This window comes from Cherax quadricarinatus, chromosome 3 (assembly GCF_038502225.1).
Source record: "Cherax quadricarinatus isolate ZL_2023a chromosome 3, ASM3850222v1, whole genome shotgun sequence".
Taxonomy (NCBI): domain Eukaryota; kingdom Metazoa; phylum Arthropoda; class Malacostraca; order Decapoda; family Parastacidae; genus Cherax; species Cherax quadricarinatus.
Genome location: NC_091294.1, coordinates 17,278,030 through 17,295,451, shown reverse-complemented (window position 1 = coordinate 17,295,451; position 17,422 = coordinate 17,278,030). Strand labels below are relative to the sequence as shown.

At 42.2% G+C, this 17,422-nt stretch overlaps 1 protein-coding gene across 6 annotated transcripts in view; it reads right to left on the bottom strand.

Moving 5' to 3' along the window:
• Window positions 1–17,422, bottom strand: part of LOC128706562 (dynamin-binding protein) — a 188,703-nt gene that overhangs the window by 74,563 nt on the left and 96,718 nt on the right. For all 6 annotated transcript variants that reach the window (XM_053801491.2, XM_053801493.2, XM_053801492.2 and 3 more), the window contains one exon: window positions 7,726–7,896. In XM_053801491.2, the coding sequence (XP_053657466.2) occupies window positions 7,726–7,896 (171 nt within the window). The remainder of the gene's footprint in view (window positions 1–7,725; window positions 7,897–17,422) is intronic.

Here is a 17,422-nt window from a genome sequence, read left to right as displayed (position 1 = left end):
TAAAATGGGAGTCAAAGTCGGCAAAATCGCCGATTCGTAAATATCGCTGACACATCAAAATTCGCGAGAGCATAATTTCGTCAATTTTCCACCAAATTTCGTACTTTTTGTTTCATTACCTTCACAAAAAGATTCTCTACGATTTCATAAGAAAAAATAACAATTTTTTTTTTTTGAAAATTCTTGGACACTGGTGCGTGACTCCAGATTTGGGCCTTGGACCCTGAAAGGGTTAAGGAAGGAGCACGACATCTGATCTAGTAGCTCGTCAAGTCCAACACACACCCACCCACACCCACTCATGTATTTATCTAAACTATTTTTAAAACTACACAACATTTTAGCTTCTATGAGGAGTTTATTCCACTCATCTACAGCTCTATTGCCAAACCAATGCTTTCCTATATCCTTCCTGAATCTGAATTTTTCCAACTTAAAACCATTGCTGCAAGTCCCGTCTACGCTAAATATTTTTAGCACACTATTTACATCCCCTTTATTTATTCCTGTTTTTCCATTTATACACCTCAATCATATCCCCTCTAATTCTATGCCTTTCTAGAGAGTGCAGATTCAGGGCCCTCAGTCTATCCTCATAGGAAAGATTTCTGATACATGGGATCAACTTTGTTTTCCTCCTTCGTACATTTTCCAGAGCATTTATATCCATTGTGTAATACAGTGACCAAAACTGTGCAGCGTAATCTAAATGAGACCTAACCAAGGATATAGAGAATTCAAGAATAACCTGAGGACTCCTGTTATTTATTATTTATGTTTATGTCTGATGGTGCAGTCACTCAACACTGCTGGTGGTGCACTGCTGTTATGGGGCATATAGGACCCAACATGTATTTATAAGTAACAGTTACTCATATCTAAAAGCACAATATAGTAATAATTTACATTATGTATGTTATGGGGCTAATTATATTGAATTGATGGGGACTTTGCTCTAAATGTCAGAAGGACTGATCAACCTTATGACTGAGAGGCAGCTGGGTCAAACCTATTTTTCTCAATATAATAGGTTATACTATAGACACATAAACACACAATTTAAATAAGTAGTTTATAAAGTTGTATTTCTTTTTGTTAGGTAGGACACACCTGTCGGTATTTTATACCATTTTAATGTTCATTTCTTTTTGTAAAAGTAAAATTAAGGTGTGGTAGAATTGTGGTAACTGGAGAATTGTGCTTGGCAACAGTCTTTTTTGGTGGGAGGAGCTTAGCCTCTCTCTCTCTCTCTCTCTCTCCCTCTCACTGACTCTCTCTCTCTGTGGCTGACCTTCAACCTGGCAGGATCTCTGGGTCCTTCTCCTATCTTTTGGGGCATCATGTGTGCTCCAGGGGTGAGTTTTTATAATTTAAGTTTTGGCCACCATACCCAGGGTGACTAAAGTGTGTCAAAACACTGGTTAGCCCAGAGTTATGTCAGGAAGAGTGAAGGACAAGAGTTGTTGCAACACACCATGTGGAGCACAGGCATGGAGTGTGTAGATTTTGTTTTGAAAATGGAGGCTGTGATTGTATATTCTGTACATATCTATTGAGAATACAGTTATATTTTTATAGTAGTAGTTTACATAACCTGTGAAGAGGGCTGGTGAAAGGGTATCAGAGACACTCAAGATGATCAGCCATGATGTAAGTATTACCCCTAGACAAATAAGGCCATTAAGTAAAAGCTACCCCACACTAGAACATGTAGTGAGAACCTTACCATCCAAGAAATAAGGGAAACCAACGTAACATGGGAGCTTGACCGGGAGAGTTATTTGACTGCTAAAATAACTCAAAACATTCTTTGAACTATATGTGCTGGTATGGGGGTAATAACAGTTGCATGTTTCTGGTAGAAGATTTACCAAGGTGGTGTCAGTGGAAGTGTTGTTTTCATATATTAGTTTACAGGTTGTTTTTCTCCTAAGGTGGGGGAAAGGGAGTAACACATTTTTGTTGTGGTTATGGTAAGTGCTATGTGCATAGTTTACATTCAATTTGTGTTATTTTATGTGCCTGTGGGAAAACTTTGTCCACTGATACTGTAAGAGGGAAGCAAGTGTTTAAAGATAAAACTATGTCAGAAGATGAGTCTTCAGATTTTTTAGGCTTCAGGGAAGAAGGTAATAATTCATCAGTAAACATGCCTGTTAATAGTGAAGATGAGGAATCACCTACTCCAGGTGATATGGAAATGGAGAGAATGAGACTGAAATTAGCTGTACTAGAGGCTGAAATGAAATTAATGAAAGCTAAGGAGAAAGAACGTCAAAGGTTAGGAGGTTCAGAACAAGAGCCTGAGCAGTACTTTAACATAACTAAAGCTGCAAATTTTGTCCCTAAGTTTACAGAGAGTGACCCAGATAGGTATTTTTCTTTTTTTGAGAAGACTGCTTTGGAGCAAGGATGGCCCAAACAGAAGTGGGCTACCCTAGTTCGCACACAACTTGTAGGTAAAGGATTCCAAAGAGTAGAGACTCTGGAGGGGCAAGATTTTTCTGATTATGATAAGATTAAAGAGGAAGTATTGCTTGCATACCAAATGATACCTGAGAAATATAGACAAAAGTTCAGGAATCAAAAATTTCAGGATGGGCAGACCTTAACTGAGTTTGGGAATGAGAAACTGTTCCTTTTTAAGAAATGGGTTTGTTCTAAAGGAGTTAATAAAGACTATAACAAATTAGTAGATCTAATGGTTCATGAGGAATTGTACAATACAATCCCTGTTGACCTCAGAGAATATTTGGAGGACAAAAACCCAGATAATCTTTCAGAAGCACTGGATCTAGGTGACCGATTCTTGGCTCGCAGGGAATTGGTAAGTAAAAACAGTCATGCTCCTGAAAATTTCCCCACTCATTCTAAACCTTATTCCAAGTCCTATGGTCATAAAGGTAAGTGGGACAAGAATTTTCAGGGACAAATGAAGGCTGAGGTGCCCTCTAAAATAGAAGGAAAAGGTAAGTCAGCTGGAGTTCAAAGTTTACTTAGACAATCAGATGTTTCAGATCCTCGAGTAAACAGTACCAGTCCTACACCAAATGGTAAAAATACCTTTAAGAGTTTTATCTGTTATTACTGTAACAAAACTGGACACACACAAAAGTTTTGCTGGTCAAGGCGGCGAGATCAGGAAAGGGAGGAACCACCCCAGAGGACTCTAACTGCAGAGATACATCCAGTTGCCTGCATTAGGTCTTCAAGGCAAGGTGAGGAGGAACCTTTGGATCTAGACCCCAGGATGTGTATATTTTCTAGTAGGTCCACAGTTGGTTTGCAAAAGAATGTAGGCAGAGTTGAGAACATATTGTCCTTGAGAGATGGATGTAGCACCTACTCTTTGCTACGTGCTGGAGTGCTACCAGTGTCTAAGGATACCTATACTGGGGTAGATATATTGTTGAAGGGTATTGCGGGTTCAACCATAAGGACACCGGTACACAAATTATGGGTAGAATCTACATACCAAGTTGGCTATCTCCCTGTAGGTATCTCAGATGAAATTCCCTTCGAAGGGGTCGACCTCTTATTAGGGAATAATGTGATGGGCTTGTTAGACAGTGAAGAACCACTAGTATGGGGGCAACCAGGCCCCAAAGTTTGGGAGAAGAAGGCTAGGGAGACCCTGCCAGACCTTTTCCCTGTTGGTGCCATCACAAGAAGTATGTCTCGTGACCAGGATACCAAGGGTAATCCTTATATTTCTCATGAGGATGGTGAGGACTTAGGTTTGGAAACTCTATTTTCTGAGGTTGAACTGCAATCAACTAAAGAAAAGGATACCACAACCCGAGTTGAGCCTAATCAGTGCAGAGATCAAGGAAGTAGTGTGAGGGAGATTGGGCCTACTATGATGCAGTTAATTGCTGCTGTGCATGACAACTTAAGTGATCAGAGCTGTTGACTGAGGAGGAATCTTTACAGTTTAAATAAATGCTTCTATTTCAGGGAAGGTATACTCTTACAAAGAATTCACCTCTGTTTGCAGTATCGATGGAAGGAGAACAAGGGGTTTTGAGCCTCCCTTAGCTTAGATGGGTGATGTCTAAAACAAGGTTTCCAGGCATTTCTTCTGGTCTCAGCTGTGGGAGACTGTCAGAGAGTATATTGAGACCTATCATGTCTCTCAGTTTATAGGGAAACCTAGTCGAAGTATTAAACCTGTTCCCCTTCATTCTATTTCAGCACCAGGTGAACCCTTCAGCAAGCTGGTAGTAGATGTACTTGGTCCATTCCCAAGGACCAAACTGGGAAATGATTATTTACTCACAAATATTTGCTCCACTACCAGGTACCTGGAAGCAGTCCCTCTGCATAAGATAACAGCTCATGTAGTCTTAAGGGCTTTGATGAAGTTCTTTTTTCATGTTGGTTTTCCACAAGCAGTGCAAAAAGACCAGGGGCCTAACTTTACCTCAAAGTCTTTTAGAAATGTTTTGAAGGAATTAAAAGTAGAGCCTAACTTTGCAATGGCCTATCACCCTCCATCTCAAGGGGAAATAGAGAAATTACATCAAGCCCTCAAGACAATGATGCAAGCCTATGGTATAGACAATACTAACAACTGGGATGAGAGGATCCCTTTCTTTGTATTTGCTGAGTGGGGAAGCACTCTGGAATTTCTGAGCTATTGGCTTGGGGAGGATGGTGATGCTCCCCCCTCGGAGCTTTTTCTCAGTTTCAGATACTGTTTGGCTCGTATGAGGTGGATGGTACCAGTGAACGTGCCCATCAACCAGACCAGGATGATGATGTGGGACCATAATGTGAACCATAATACTCTGGAGGCTGGAGGGGAAGTGCTGATACTGGAGCCAATTCATGTGAAAATCTGTATGGCAAGTTGCTGTGAGCTGAACATGTTGTGGGGGAAGTTCCCAGGGGTTAGATATAAAACCCACACCCCTGAGCAGAAAAAGAATGAGTATAATGTACACAGTAACCGGTCAAAAGGTTTGAAGTTATGTCAAAAATTCAGAGAGACCAATGTTTTAATGGAATGTAAAGGGCTGCAAAACAATAATCTGTATGAAATACCAAAAGTGTATTTAAGAAATAACATGTGTGTAAAAGATTTTGGGAAATGCATGCTTGGTTTTAATGAGAAAAATGTTGGAGAGTTGGCTCAGCCACCTTGGAACTTTATAAAAGTTTGGGATGTCAGTAATGGGGAAAAATTGAAACTCCATGAGGAAATTGTTAAGGAAACTGAGCCAATTCAACAATTTTTGTGTGGGAAAAATCTGTATGAAAAATTGGAGATGGAGGAAGAAGTGAAATTCTTCCAACACCAGTTTGTAGTGCTTAGTGAGAGTCAGTGGGCATTCCCATGCTTCATGGTTCCCAAATTAGATGGCACCCTGGGCATAAACACTGACTACCACAGAGTACGTTTAACAACTAAGGTTTACAGAATTAGAAAGATTGATACTTATGCACTAAAAGATGCAAACATTTTAAATAAGCTAAAACATGGAAGATGTGATTTCCATGGTCTGTGTTCCAGTACCATTTTAATGTGTGTAATGCAAATTGTGTTCATTGTGTGTTTAAAATTTGTGTGTGAGATGGAACGTGATGGTGTTTGTGTAAACTTGATGTATCCAACCTGGGTGCAAAGAGATGTCTTTGGTGTTTGTTGTTGCACTGCGAGAGGTTGCAGAACTGTTACTATTAATGAGCAACCTTCTAAATTTAAATGTCAACATTTTACCACAGGAAAGAAAATTTTCATTTTGGGGCTGGCTATTCAGCATTTGTACATGTCTCAGGATCTCTTCATCCTGTTCCTGTGTATAGTGACTAAAATCAGACTCTTAAAATGGGCTTTGTTCCTACAGCCTTTTAATTTGAAAGTTAAATATATAAAAGGCTCAGAGAATGTGGTTGCTGATGCTCTCTCTAGATGTTTCATGTAGATGCATGGTGCGTACTTTGTACATAGTGTTTGTCATGTGCTGACCTTGTTGTTTTTGCAGTGGTGAACTCTCGGCGAGCCTGAGTACTCTCTACCAGCCATCTGACTGTGAAGGAGTCGAGTCAGAGCCAAAAGTGTGACGAGGGTCAGGGTGTACTTAAATGTGAGTTGAGGCAGTGGTTGACAACCTTCGGTAACATGAGACGTTCAGGAAGGTATGTGATGTTGTGTCTTGGTGTGCTCTATATACAAAACGGCCCGACGGTTTGCCTTTGTGGTCCCCTGGACCCCTCCATATTCTATGTCAGCCTCCTCTTCATAAGTTTGGAGGATCTGTGTGGAGTGGGACCTCGGAAGATGGGCTTGAGTGCCTGACCATGTTAAGGATCGTGAGTGTTGACTGGAAGTCTCACTGTTTGGTTCGGCCACCAAGTGAGAGACACCTTGACATGTTTTGTGAAGTTTCCTGCCTGGTGTACACCTGACTGCTCTGGGTTTGGCTCTACTCTCGTCTCCTGATCAGGAAGATGCCACCCTGGAGTACCAGTTGCTTGCTGGATTACCGTAGCAGAGGCACAGGCCTGTTGGTGCGGGCTTTCACAGTGGGCATTGTGTGCAATTTTTGCATTGTAATGTGTATTGTTTAAAAGTCACTAAAATTGTAAATAGTTACACCCTTGAGTATATGGGTATGGTTAAAATGCTTTTCTAAAAAATTCTGCAATCTGTTGTAAATAACAGTAAAGTGAAGAGTAGTTATGGTGCTAGGAAATATGTAGCATTTCTAGTAGTCTTGTTTACCGCCTTCAGACTTAAGCAATATACTTTTTACTAGCCGTATCCTGAGGGACACGGCTAGCTTTTGTGAGACTTCGTCTGGAGGTGGGGGTGTTATGGGGCTATAGGACCCAACATGTATTTATAAGTAACAGTTACTCTGGAATACCTAATTATATTGAATTGATGGGGACTTTGCTCTAAATGTCAGAAGGACTGATCAACCTTATGACTGAGAGGCAGCTGGGTCAAACCTATTTTTCTCAATATAATAGGTTATACTATAGACACATAAACACACAATTTAAATAAGTAGTTTATAAAGTTGTATTTCTTTTTGTAAAAGTAAAATTAAGGTGTGGTAGAATTGTGGTAACTGGAGAATTGTGCTTGGCAACAGTCTTTTGTTTTGGTGGGAGGAGCTTAGCCAGGCTCTCTCTCTCTCTCTCCCTCTCACTGACTCTCTCTCTCTGTGGCTGACCTTCAACCTGGCAGGATCTCTGGGTCCTTCTCCTATCTTTTGGGGCATCATGTGTGCTCCAGGGGTGAGTTTTTATAATTTAAGTTTTGGCCACCATACCCAGGGTGACTAAAGTGTGTCAAAACACTGGTTAGCCCAGAGTTATGTCAGGAAGAGTGAAGGACAAGAGTTGTTGCAACACACCATGTGGAGCACAGGCATGGAGTGTGTAGATTTTGTTTTGAAAATGGAGGCTGTGATTGTATATTCTGTACATATCTATTGAGAATACAGTTATATTTTTATAGTAGTAGTTTACATAACCTGTGAAGAGGGCTGGTGAAAGGGTATCAGAGACACTCAAGATGATCAGCCATGATGTAAGTATTACCCCTAGACAAATAAGGCCATTAAGTAAAAGCTACCCCACACTAGAACATGTAGTGAGAACCTTACCATCCAAGAGTAATAAGGGACAAAATAAACTTACTTAATCCAACGTAACAGGCAGGCAGAGCTTTTTTTTGTGGTACTTATATTTGCATTAAAAACACTTCTTCACCTTTAATTTTAATCGATCCAGCTTATCTTGACATTTTTGAACTACAACAAGTTGAGCATCTCGCCGCCTACGTAGTGCATCAAGGGGCTCATACAGTGCTTGGTACTGCTTCACTGGATCACCCATCACCTGCTGAACAGCTAAACTTATCTCTTCACTTTTAGGTTTCATCTGAAATGAAATAAAATAAATCAATATATGGATGTTCTAGCATAAATATTTACTGAATGTACAGACACTCCTCACTTAACTACTTACCTCTTTAACCCTTTCAGAGTCCACACCTCCCCATCTGAAACTTGTCCACAGGATCCAAGAACTTTAAAAAAAAAATATTTTTTCTTATAAAAAGGTTGAGAATCTTTTTCTGAAGGTAATAAAACAAAAAGTACGAAATTTGATGGAAAATCGATGAAATTATACTCTTGGTAATTTTGGTGTGTCAGTGATATTTACGCATCGGCGATTTTGCCCATGTTGATTCCCATTTTAAGCCAATTAAATTATTCCAGTCGACCAAATTCTTTGTTATTTCACTAGTACTAAGTCTATTTTTATCAATTAAGCACAAGAAATTGCCCAGTCAGCTGTTTCAACTACCCAATAAAGTGATCGGAAACTGATAATTTGGCCAATTTCACAAAAAGTTCAAAATATTCCAATTTTAAAACAGGGTCCAGAATAAACAATGTAGGCATTCCTGGCACTAAAATAACATTTCCTCTGTTTATTAGTTATGTTTCCAGGCTTTCAAATGAATTCCATTTTGATTTTTTATTCACATAATGAATTTTTATTCACACCAAAAAATTGAAGATATACTGTTATGCAATATTGTAATAATTGTATAAATAATATCAGTGTTTATGAACACACATTAAACCCACCAGCTGACGTGTATTGGACGCGTGACATTTGTTTACTCTTGAGCATCAGCAAAAATTGCACATTTTCACTATTTTGAACTCATTTTCAGTACTAAAACCAATCAAAATCATCTCTATTTCTGTAACATATCTTCCATTCTATCAACTGAGACCAAGAAACCGTTAATACAACTGTAAAAAACACATGAAGAAACACTACAAAGTTGCTGTTTTAATCCAAAAATAGAGTTGCAGGTTTTTCTCATACATATTTATTTATTTATTTATTAACAATTTGAGCACACATACAGAGGTACAAAAAAATACAGATAAGAGCAGCATGCCAAAGCCACTTATACTATGCATAGCATTACAGGCTGGCTTAAAATTAACTTAAGATTAACTAAACAATGATGAAATCAGTGATAAAACATTAATGTAAACAGATTACTATAAAGCACAAGTGAGTATTACAAAGACAGGTCATATGGTTGCATGCATTGTTGTACATTCAGTAGAATGGAGTATTCTGTTAGGTAGTGTATTTAAAAAATAATAAAGTTAGATTGGGTTTTAGGTTTAACATTTATGTGATATAATTGTGAGAAACATTTAACCCTTTGACTGTTTCCGACGTATAAATACGTCTTACGAGCCAATGTTTCTGACGTATTTATACGCATAAATTCTAGCAGCTTCAAATCAAGCAGGAGAAAGCTGGTAGGCCCACATGTGAGAGAATGGGTCTCCATGGTCAGTGTGCACCATATAAAAAAAATCGGGGAGCCAGTGGTGCATTGTGGGAATGCCATTTCAGTTGTCCTTTTTCAGCATGTCTAGCGGTAAGAAATATGTGATTCCCTAGCAAATCTGGGACTCTTCTCTTCCCAAGTGATGCTCTAACACAGATGGAAGTGTCAGTGAAGATCAATTTCATGATTTGGAGGAGTTTGAGACCAAAAGCAATGGAGGAGGAGGAGGGGGAGGAGGGGAGGAAGAGGAGGAGGAGGAGGAGGGAAGGAAGAGGAGGAGGAGGAGGAGGAGAAGGAGAAGAGGAGGAGGAGGAAGAAGAAGATGTAATAATATTGTTCCCTTGAAGCAAGAAAAAAAAAAGTCCACCCCATGACAGTGACAAGATAAGGGGAGATAACATCTGATAAGAGCTGACTTTGATGAGCGTAAAGGAGGGTAATATTACATGACCATCGCCCTCCCTTTGTTTTTGCTGGTACACAAACATTTCTGTCTGTCTATTTGTCTGTCTGTCAAGCTCCCTGTCTGTCCATCTAGCTCTCTGTCTCAGAGAGAGCCACAAGACTGTGTCATCACCTTTACTCACATCTTCAAGCAGAGTATAGCACTTTGTCTGGATTTCTTGGGTTATCCTAGGTAATTTACACTATGTATACTTGTATTTATGTGTACCTGTGAGACAGAGATAGGCAGACAGATAGAAAGAGAGACAGATTGAAAGATATAGAATGAGGGAGAAAGATAATTAGATAGAATGGAGGAGGGGAAGCAGCATCCGACCCCATTGTTTTGACAGGAGGTAGGGGGTGTGAGTAATGAGACAATATGTCACTTTGACAGCTGCCGACATCTGACTCAAAACAATTATAAGCCACACACTCCCACACAAGACAAGGAGGAGGAGAAGGAGGAGAAGGAGAAGGAGGAGAAGGAGAAGGAGAAGGAGAAGTAGAAGTAGAAGTAGAAGTAGAAGTAGAAGTAGAAGTAGAAGGAGAAGGAGGAGGAGGAGGAGGAGGAGGAGGAGGAGGAGGAGGAGGAGGAGGAGGAGAAGGAGAAGGAGAAGGAGAAGGAGAAGGAGGAGGAGAAGGAGAAGGGGGAGGAGGAGAAGGAGGAGGAGGAGGAGGAGGAGGAGGAGGAGGAGAAGAAGGAGGAGGAGAAGGAGGAGGAGAAGAAGGAGGAGGAGAAGGAGGAGGAGAAGAAGGAGGAGGAGAAGGAGAAGGAGGAGAAGGAGGAGGAGGAGGAGGAGGAGGAGGAGGAGGAGGAGGAGGAGGAGGAGGAGGAGGAGGAGAAGGAGAAGGAGGAGAAGGAGGAGGAGGAGGAGGAGGAGGAGGAGGAGGAGGAGGAGGAGGAGGAGGAGGAGGAGGAGGAGGAGGAGGAGGAGGAGGAGGAGGAGGAGGAGAAGGAGAAGGAGAAGGAGAAGGAGAAGGAGGAGGAGGAGAAGGAGGAGGAGGAGGAGGAGGAGGATGATTGTTTGTTTGTTTTTGTAAACAAGTTTTGTAAACAATATATTGATAATTATGTTTGTGTGCTTATTGTGTTGTATACAACGAGTGTATATATATATACATTGCACCTTACTTTGGTCTCATAGGCCACATAAGTTATGTGAAAAAATAAAATAGTGAAAAAAACAAAAAACCTTCAAATACAAGTAAACTAAAGTTTACCGGGTGAGCGGCAGTCGCCGCTGTTGCCATACGCCGCTCATTTTCTGCAAACTTCACGGCTCTATATCTCGGTAAGTACCGATGGCAAAAAAATTTTTTTTGGACTAAAACACTCAGAAAAATAATCTTAACATTTTCATAAGAAAAAATAATTTTTTTTTTTTTTGAATATTTGGCGACATAGAATGACAGTTTCAGAGAGGGGCCTGAAACAGTCAAAGGGTTAAGATATACAATTTATGAGGTTCAGTTATTCAGTATTTATTTGGTTTTGGGTGAGTAAGTGATCTTTGAGAAGAGACTTGAATTTATAAACAGGTAGTGTTTCTTTTATATTTACAGGTAATGAATTCCAGATTTTAGGGCCTTTTATGTGCATTGAGTTTTTGCATAGCGTGAGATGGACACGAGGAACATCAAAGAGTGATCTGTGCCTTGTGTTATGGTCATGTGTTCTGTTGAGGTTGGCAAGGAGATGTTTGAGGGGAGGGTTAATATCAGAGTTAAGTGTTCTATGTATGTAATAGGTGCAGTAATAAGTATGGATGTTTTGTATGGTGAGTAGGTTTAGTGTATTGAATATTGGTGGAGTGTGCTGCCTGTAGTGAGAATTTGTTATCATTCTAACTGCAGCCTTTTGTTGGGTAATTATTGGTCTGAGATGGTTAATTGTTGTTGAGCCCCATGCACAAATTCCATAGGTGAGATAGGGGTAAATAAGAGTGATATAGGGCCAGGAGGGCTGACTGTGGAGCATAGTACCGTATCTTCGATAGTATGCCTACAGTCTTGGAAATTTTCTTAGAAATTTGTTGTATATGTGTATGAAATTTGAGTCTATTATCAAGGTGGATTCCTAAGAATTTTCCCTCTGTTAGCTTTGTGATAGGTGATCCGTTTATCATTATATTAAGAGGGACATCTGTAGCTCTGTTACCAAACTGAATAAAGTAGGTTTTGTCAATGTTTAGTGTAAGTTTGTTAGTCCTCATCCAGGTAGATATTTTCTGTAATTCGGTATTTACAGTATTGGCTAGCGTGACTGGGCTCGGGTGGGAGAAGACGTAAGTAGTGTCATCTGCAAATAGTGTGGGTTTGAGTAATTGCGAAGCATTTGGTAGGTCATTTATGTATAGGAGAAAGAGAAGAGGGCCAAGGACACTTCCCTGTGGGACACCAACTGTAATTGGTTGTGCAGAAGAGTTTGCCCCATTTGCGTACACATATTGGCTTCTGTTGCTGAGGTATGACTTGAGGTAGTTGAGGGAGTGCCCTCTTATACCATAGTGTGACAATTTTACGTGGAGCAAGTCATGGTCAACTGTATCAAAAGCTTTACGTAAGTCAATGAAGATCCCCAGTGGGACTTCTTTTTTCTCTATTGCAGTGTATATATGTTCTAGCATGTGTATAATAGCATCATTAGTATTTTTATTAGGCCTGAATCCAAATTGGCAGGGGGTGAGTATGTTTTGGGAGATAAGGTAGGAGTAGATTCGTTTATGAATTAATTTTTCAAAGATTTTTGAGAGAGGGTGTAAGTTGGATATTGGCCTATAGTTATTCAACTCTGTTTGGTCTCCTCCTTTGTGGATCGGGGTGACCCTTGCTATTTTGAGTACTGTAGGGAAGGTGGAGGATTCAATGGATTTGTTAAAGAGTGTTGCAATGATTGGTGATAGCACTTGTGACACTTTTTTGTATATAAAGGGTGGTAAGGTATTTAAATCTCCTGCCTTGTTTTTTAGTGCGTTGATAATAAGGGAGACTTCGTATGGGTTAGTCGGAGGTAGGAACAGTGTGTTCGGGTAGTTGCCGGTGAGGTAGTCATTTGGTGGGGTATCTGAGCTTGGGATTTTATTGGCAAGGTTTTGTCCTATAGTGGAGAAGAAATCATTGAGTCTGTTTGCTGTTTCTGTTGGTGGGAGTTGGGGTTCATCTGATTTTGCTAATTTTATTTCGCTATTTCGTGAAATTTTCGTGAAATTTTTTGCCCTTCTTATCAGGCTGGTTAGGACTGACATAAGAACATAAGAAAGGAGGAACACTGCAACAGGCCTGTTGGCCCATACTTGGCAGGTCCTTCACAATCAGTCCCACTAACAAAATATTTGCCCAACCCAATTTTCAATGCCACCCAAGAAATAAGCTCTGATAACTCTATCCACTCTCATATGCAACTCCCACTCAAATCCAACCCCTCTCACTCATGTATTTATCCAACCTATATTTGAAACTGCCCAAGGTTTTAGCCTCAATAACCCAACTAGGTAGACTGTTCCACTCATCAACTACCCTATTTCCAAACCAATACTTTCCTACATCCCCTCTAAATCCCAAAACCAAATAAATACTGAATAACTGAACCTTATAAATTGTATATCTTAAATGTTTCTCACAATTATATCACATAAATGTTAAACCTAAAACCCAATCTAACTTTATTATTTTTTAAATACACTACCTAACAGAATACTCCATTCTACTGAATTTACAACAATGCATGCAACCATATGACCTGTCTTTGTAATACTCACTTGTGCTTTATAGTAATCAGTTTACATTAATGTTTTCACTGATTTCATCATTGCTTAGTTAATCTTAAGTTAATTTTAAGCCAGCCCGTAATGCTATGCATAGTATAAGTGGCTTTGGCATGCTGCTCTTATCTGTATTTTTTTTTGTACCTCTGTAAGTGTGCTCAAATTATAAATAAATAAATAAATAAATAAATAAATATCTTTTTTGTTCCCAGAATTTCTGATAGATTTTTCCAGGTCTTTTTTATATCACCTCGTAAGTTGGATAATCTGTTCTCATAATAAAAATTTTTTGCCCTTCTTATCAGGCTGGTTAGGACTGACGTAAGAACATAAGAAAGGAGGAACACTGCAACAGGCCTGTTGGCCCATACTTGGCAGGTCCTTTACAATCCATCCCACTAACAAAACATTTGCCCAACCCAATTTTCAATGCCACCCAAGAAATAAGCTCTGATAACTCTATCCACTCTCATATGCAACTCCCACTCAAATCCAACCCCTCTCACTCATGTATTTATCCAACCTATATTTGAAACTGCCCAAGGTTTTAGCCTCAATAACCCAACTAGGTAGACTGTTCCACTCATCAACTACCCTATTTCCAAACCAATACTTTCCTACATCCCCTCTAAATCTAAACTTGTCCAATTTGAATCCATTACTGCGGGTTCTCTCTTGGAGAGATATCCTCAAGACCTTGCTAATATCCCCCTTATTAATACCCATCTTCCACTTATACACTTCGATCATGTCTCCCCTCATTCTTCGTCTAACAAGTGAATGTAATTTAACCCTTGACTGTTTACGCCGTATAAATACGTCTTACGCGCCACTGTTTCTGACGTATCTATACGCATAAATTCTAGCAGCTTCAAATCAAGCAGGAGAAAGCTGGAAGGCCCACATGTGAGAGAATGGGTCTCCATGGTCAGTGCGCACCATATAAAAAAAATCGGGGAGCCAGTGGTGCATTGTGGGAATGCAATTTCCGTTGTCCTTTTTCAGCATGCCTAGCGGTAAGAAATATGTGATTCCCCAGCAAATCTGGGACTCTTCTCCTCCCAAGTGATGCTCTAATATAATATTCGAGAATTTTTCATCATTTTAAATTATATTACATATTTTTTTAAAAAATCTTGCAAAAAAATCGATAAAATTCAGAAATAATTTTGAATATTTTACATATTTTTTAAAAAATTCTTGAATCTTTGAAAAACTTGGTAAAATGTGCTGAAACGATGGAAGTGTCAGTGAAGATCAATTTCATGGTTTTGAGGAGTTTGAGACCAAAAGCAATGCCCAGGATACAAGAAGGAAGGGAGGGGAGGGGAGGGAGGGAGGGGAGGGGAGGGGAGGGAATGGGAGGAGGAGGAGAGAAGGAGGAGGAGAAGGAGGGGAAGGGGAGGAGGAGAAGAGGAAGGGGGAGGAGGAGAAGGGAGGAGGAGGAGGAGGAGAAGGGAGGAGGAGGAGGAGGAGGAAGGGAGGAGAGGGAGAAGGAGGGAGGGAGGAGGGAGGAGGAGGAGGAGGAGGAGGAGGAGGGGAGAAGGAGGAAGGAGGAAGAAGAAGAAAGAAGATGAAGAAGAAGAAGAAGAAGAAGAAAGAAGAAGAAGAAGAAGAAGAAGAAGAAGAAGAAGAAGAAGAAGAAGAAGAAGGAAGAAGAAGAAGAAGAAGAAGAAGAAGAAGAAGAAGAAGAAGAAGAAGGAAGGAGGAGGAGAGGAGGAGAAGAGGAGGAGGAGGAGGAAGGAGGAGGAGGAGGAAGGAGGAGGAGAAGGAGGAGAGTAGAGGAAGAAGGAGGAAGGAGAGGAGAAGGAGAAGGAGGAGGAGAAGGAAGGAGAAGAAGGAGAAGGAGAAGGAGAAGAAGGATAAGGAAGAAGAAGGAAGAAGATTAAGGATAAGGAAGAAGAAGGAAGAAGATGAAGGATAAGGAAGAAGAAGATGAGGAAGAAGGAAGAAGATGAAGGAGAAGGAAGAAGGAAGAAGATGAAGGAGAAGGAAGAAGGAAGAAGATGAAGGAGGAAGGAGGAAGGAGAAGGAAGGAAGGAGAAGGAGGAGGAAGGAGAAGGAGAAGGAAGAAGGAGGAAGGAGGAGGAAGGAGAAGGAAGGAAGGAAGAAGGAGGAAGAAGGAAGGAGAAGAGGAAGAAGAAGGATAATGGAGGAAGGAGGAAGAAGGAAGGAAGGAAGGAAGAAGGAGAAGAAGGAGGAAGAAGGAGGAAGAAGGAAGGAAGGAGAAGAAGGGGAGGAGGAGAAGGAAGGAGAAGAAGGAGAAGAAGGAGGAAGGAAGAAGGAAGGAAGAAGAAGGAAGAAGAGGAGGAAGAAGGAGAAGAAGGAAGGAAGAAGTGAGGAAGAAGAAGGAAGAAGGAAGAAGGAAGAAGGAAGAAGGAAGAAGAAGAAGAGAAGGAAGGAAGAAGGAAGGAGAAGAAGGAAGGAGGAGGAGGAAGGAGGAGAAGAGAGGAGGAAGGAAGGAGAGGAGGAGGAGGAGGAGGAGGAGGAAGAGGACGGAGGAGTAGGAAGAGGAGGAGGAGGAAGAGGAAGGGGGAGAAGGAGGACGAGGAGGAGGAGGGAGAAGGAGGAAGGAGAAGTAGGAAGGAGGAGAAGGAGGAGGACGGAGGAGGACGGAGGAGGACGGGGGGAAGGAAGGAGGACGGAGGAGGAGGAGGAGGAGGAGGAGGAGGCGGAGGAGGACGAGGGAGGGGCGGGGGAGGGGAGAGGCGAGGACGAGGCACGAGGAGGAGGAGGAGGAGGAGGAGGACGAGGAGGAGGAGGACGAGGAGGAGGAGGACGAGGAGGAGGAGGACGAGGAGGAGGAGGACGAGGAGGAGGAGGACGAGGAGGAGGGGGACGAGGAGGAGGGGGACGAGGAGGAGGAGGACGAGGAGGAGGAGGACGAGGAGGAGGAGGACGAGGAGGAGGAGGACGAGGAGGAGGAGGACGAGGAGGAGGAGGACGAGGAGGAGGAGGACGAGGAGGAGGAGGACGAGGAGGAGGAGGACGAGGAGGACGAGGACGAGGACGAGGAGGACGAGGAGGAGGAGGACGAGGAGGAGGAGGACGAGGAGGACGAGGAGGAGGAGGACGAGGAGGAGGAGGACGAGGAGGAGGAGGACGAGGAGGAGGAGGACGAGGAGGAGGAGGACGAGGAGGAGGACGAGGAGGACGAGGACGAGGACGAGGAGGAGGAGGACGAGACGGAGGACGAGGGAGGACGAGGGACGGGGAGGGACGAGGACGAGGAGGGGAGGAGGGGAGGAGGAGGAGGACGAGGAGGAGGAGGACGAGGAGGAGGAGGACGAGGAGGAGGAGGACGAGGAGGAGGAGGACGAGGAGGAGGAGGGACGAGGAGGAGGGGGGACGAGGAGGAGGGGGGACGAGGAGGAGGGAGGACGAGGAGGAGGAGGCGAGGAGGAGGAGGACGAGGAGGAGGAGGACGAGGAGGAGGGGGACGAGGAGGATGAGGAGGAGGAGGAGGATGAGGAGGAGGAGGAGGACGAGGACAAGGAGGACGAGGACAAGGACGAGGACGAGGAGGACGAGGAGGAGGAGGACGAGGAGGAGGAGGAGGAGGAGGAGGACGAGGAGGAGGACGAGGAGGAGGAGGACGAGGAGGAGGAGGACGAGGAGGAGGAGGACGAGGAGGAGGAGGACGAGGAGGAGGACGAGGAGGACGAGAAGAAGAAGAAGAAGAAGAAGAAGAAGAAGAAGAAGAAGAAGAAGAAGAAGACATGATAATAATAATAATAATAATAATAATAATAATAATATGTTCCCTTGAGGCATGAAAACAGTTCACCCCATGACAGTGACAAGATAAGGTGAGATAACATCTGATAAGAGCTGACATTTGAAGAGTGTAAACGAGGGTGGGGGGAGG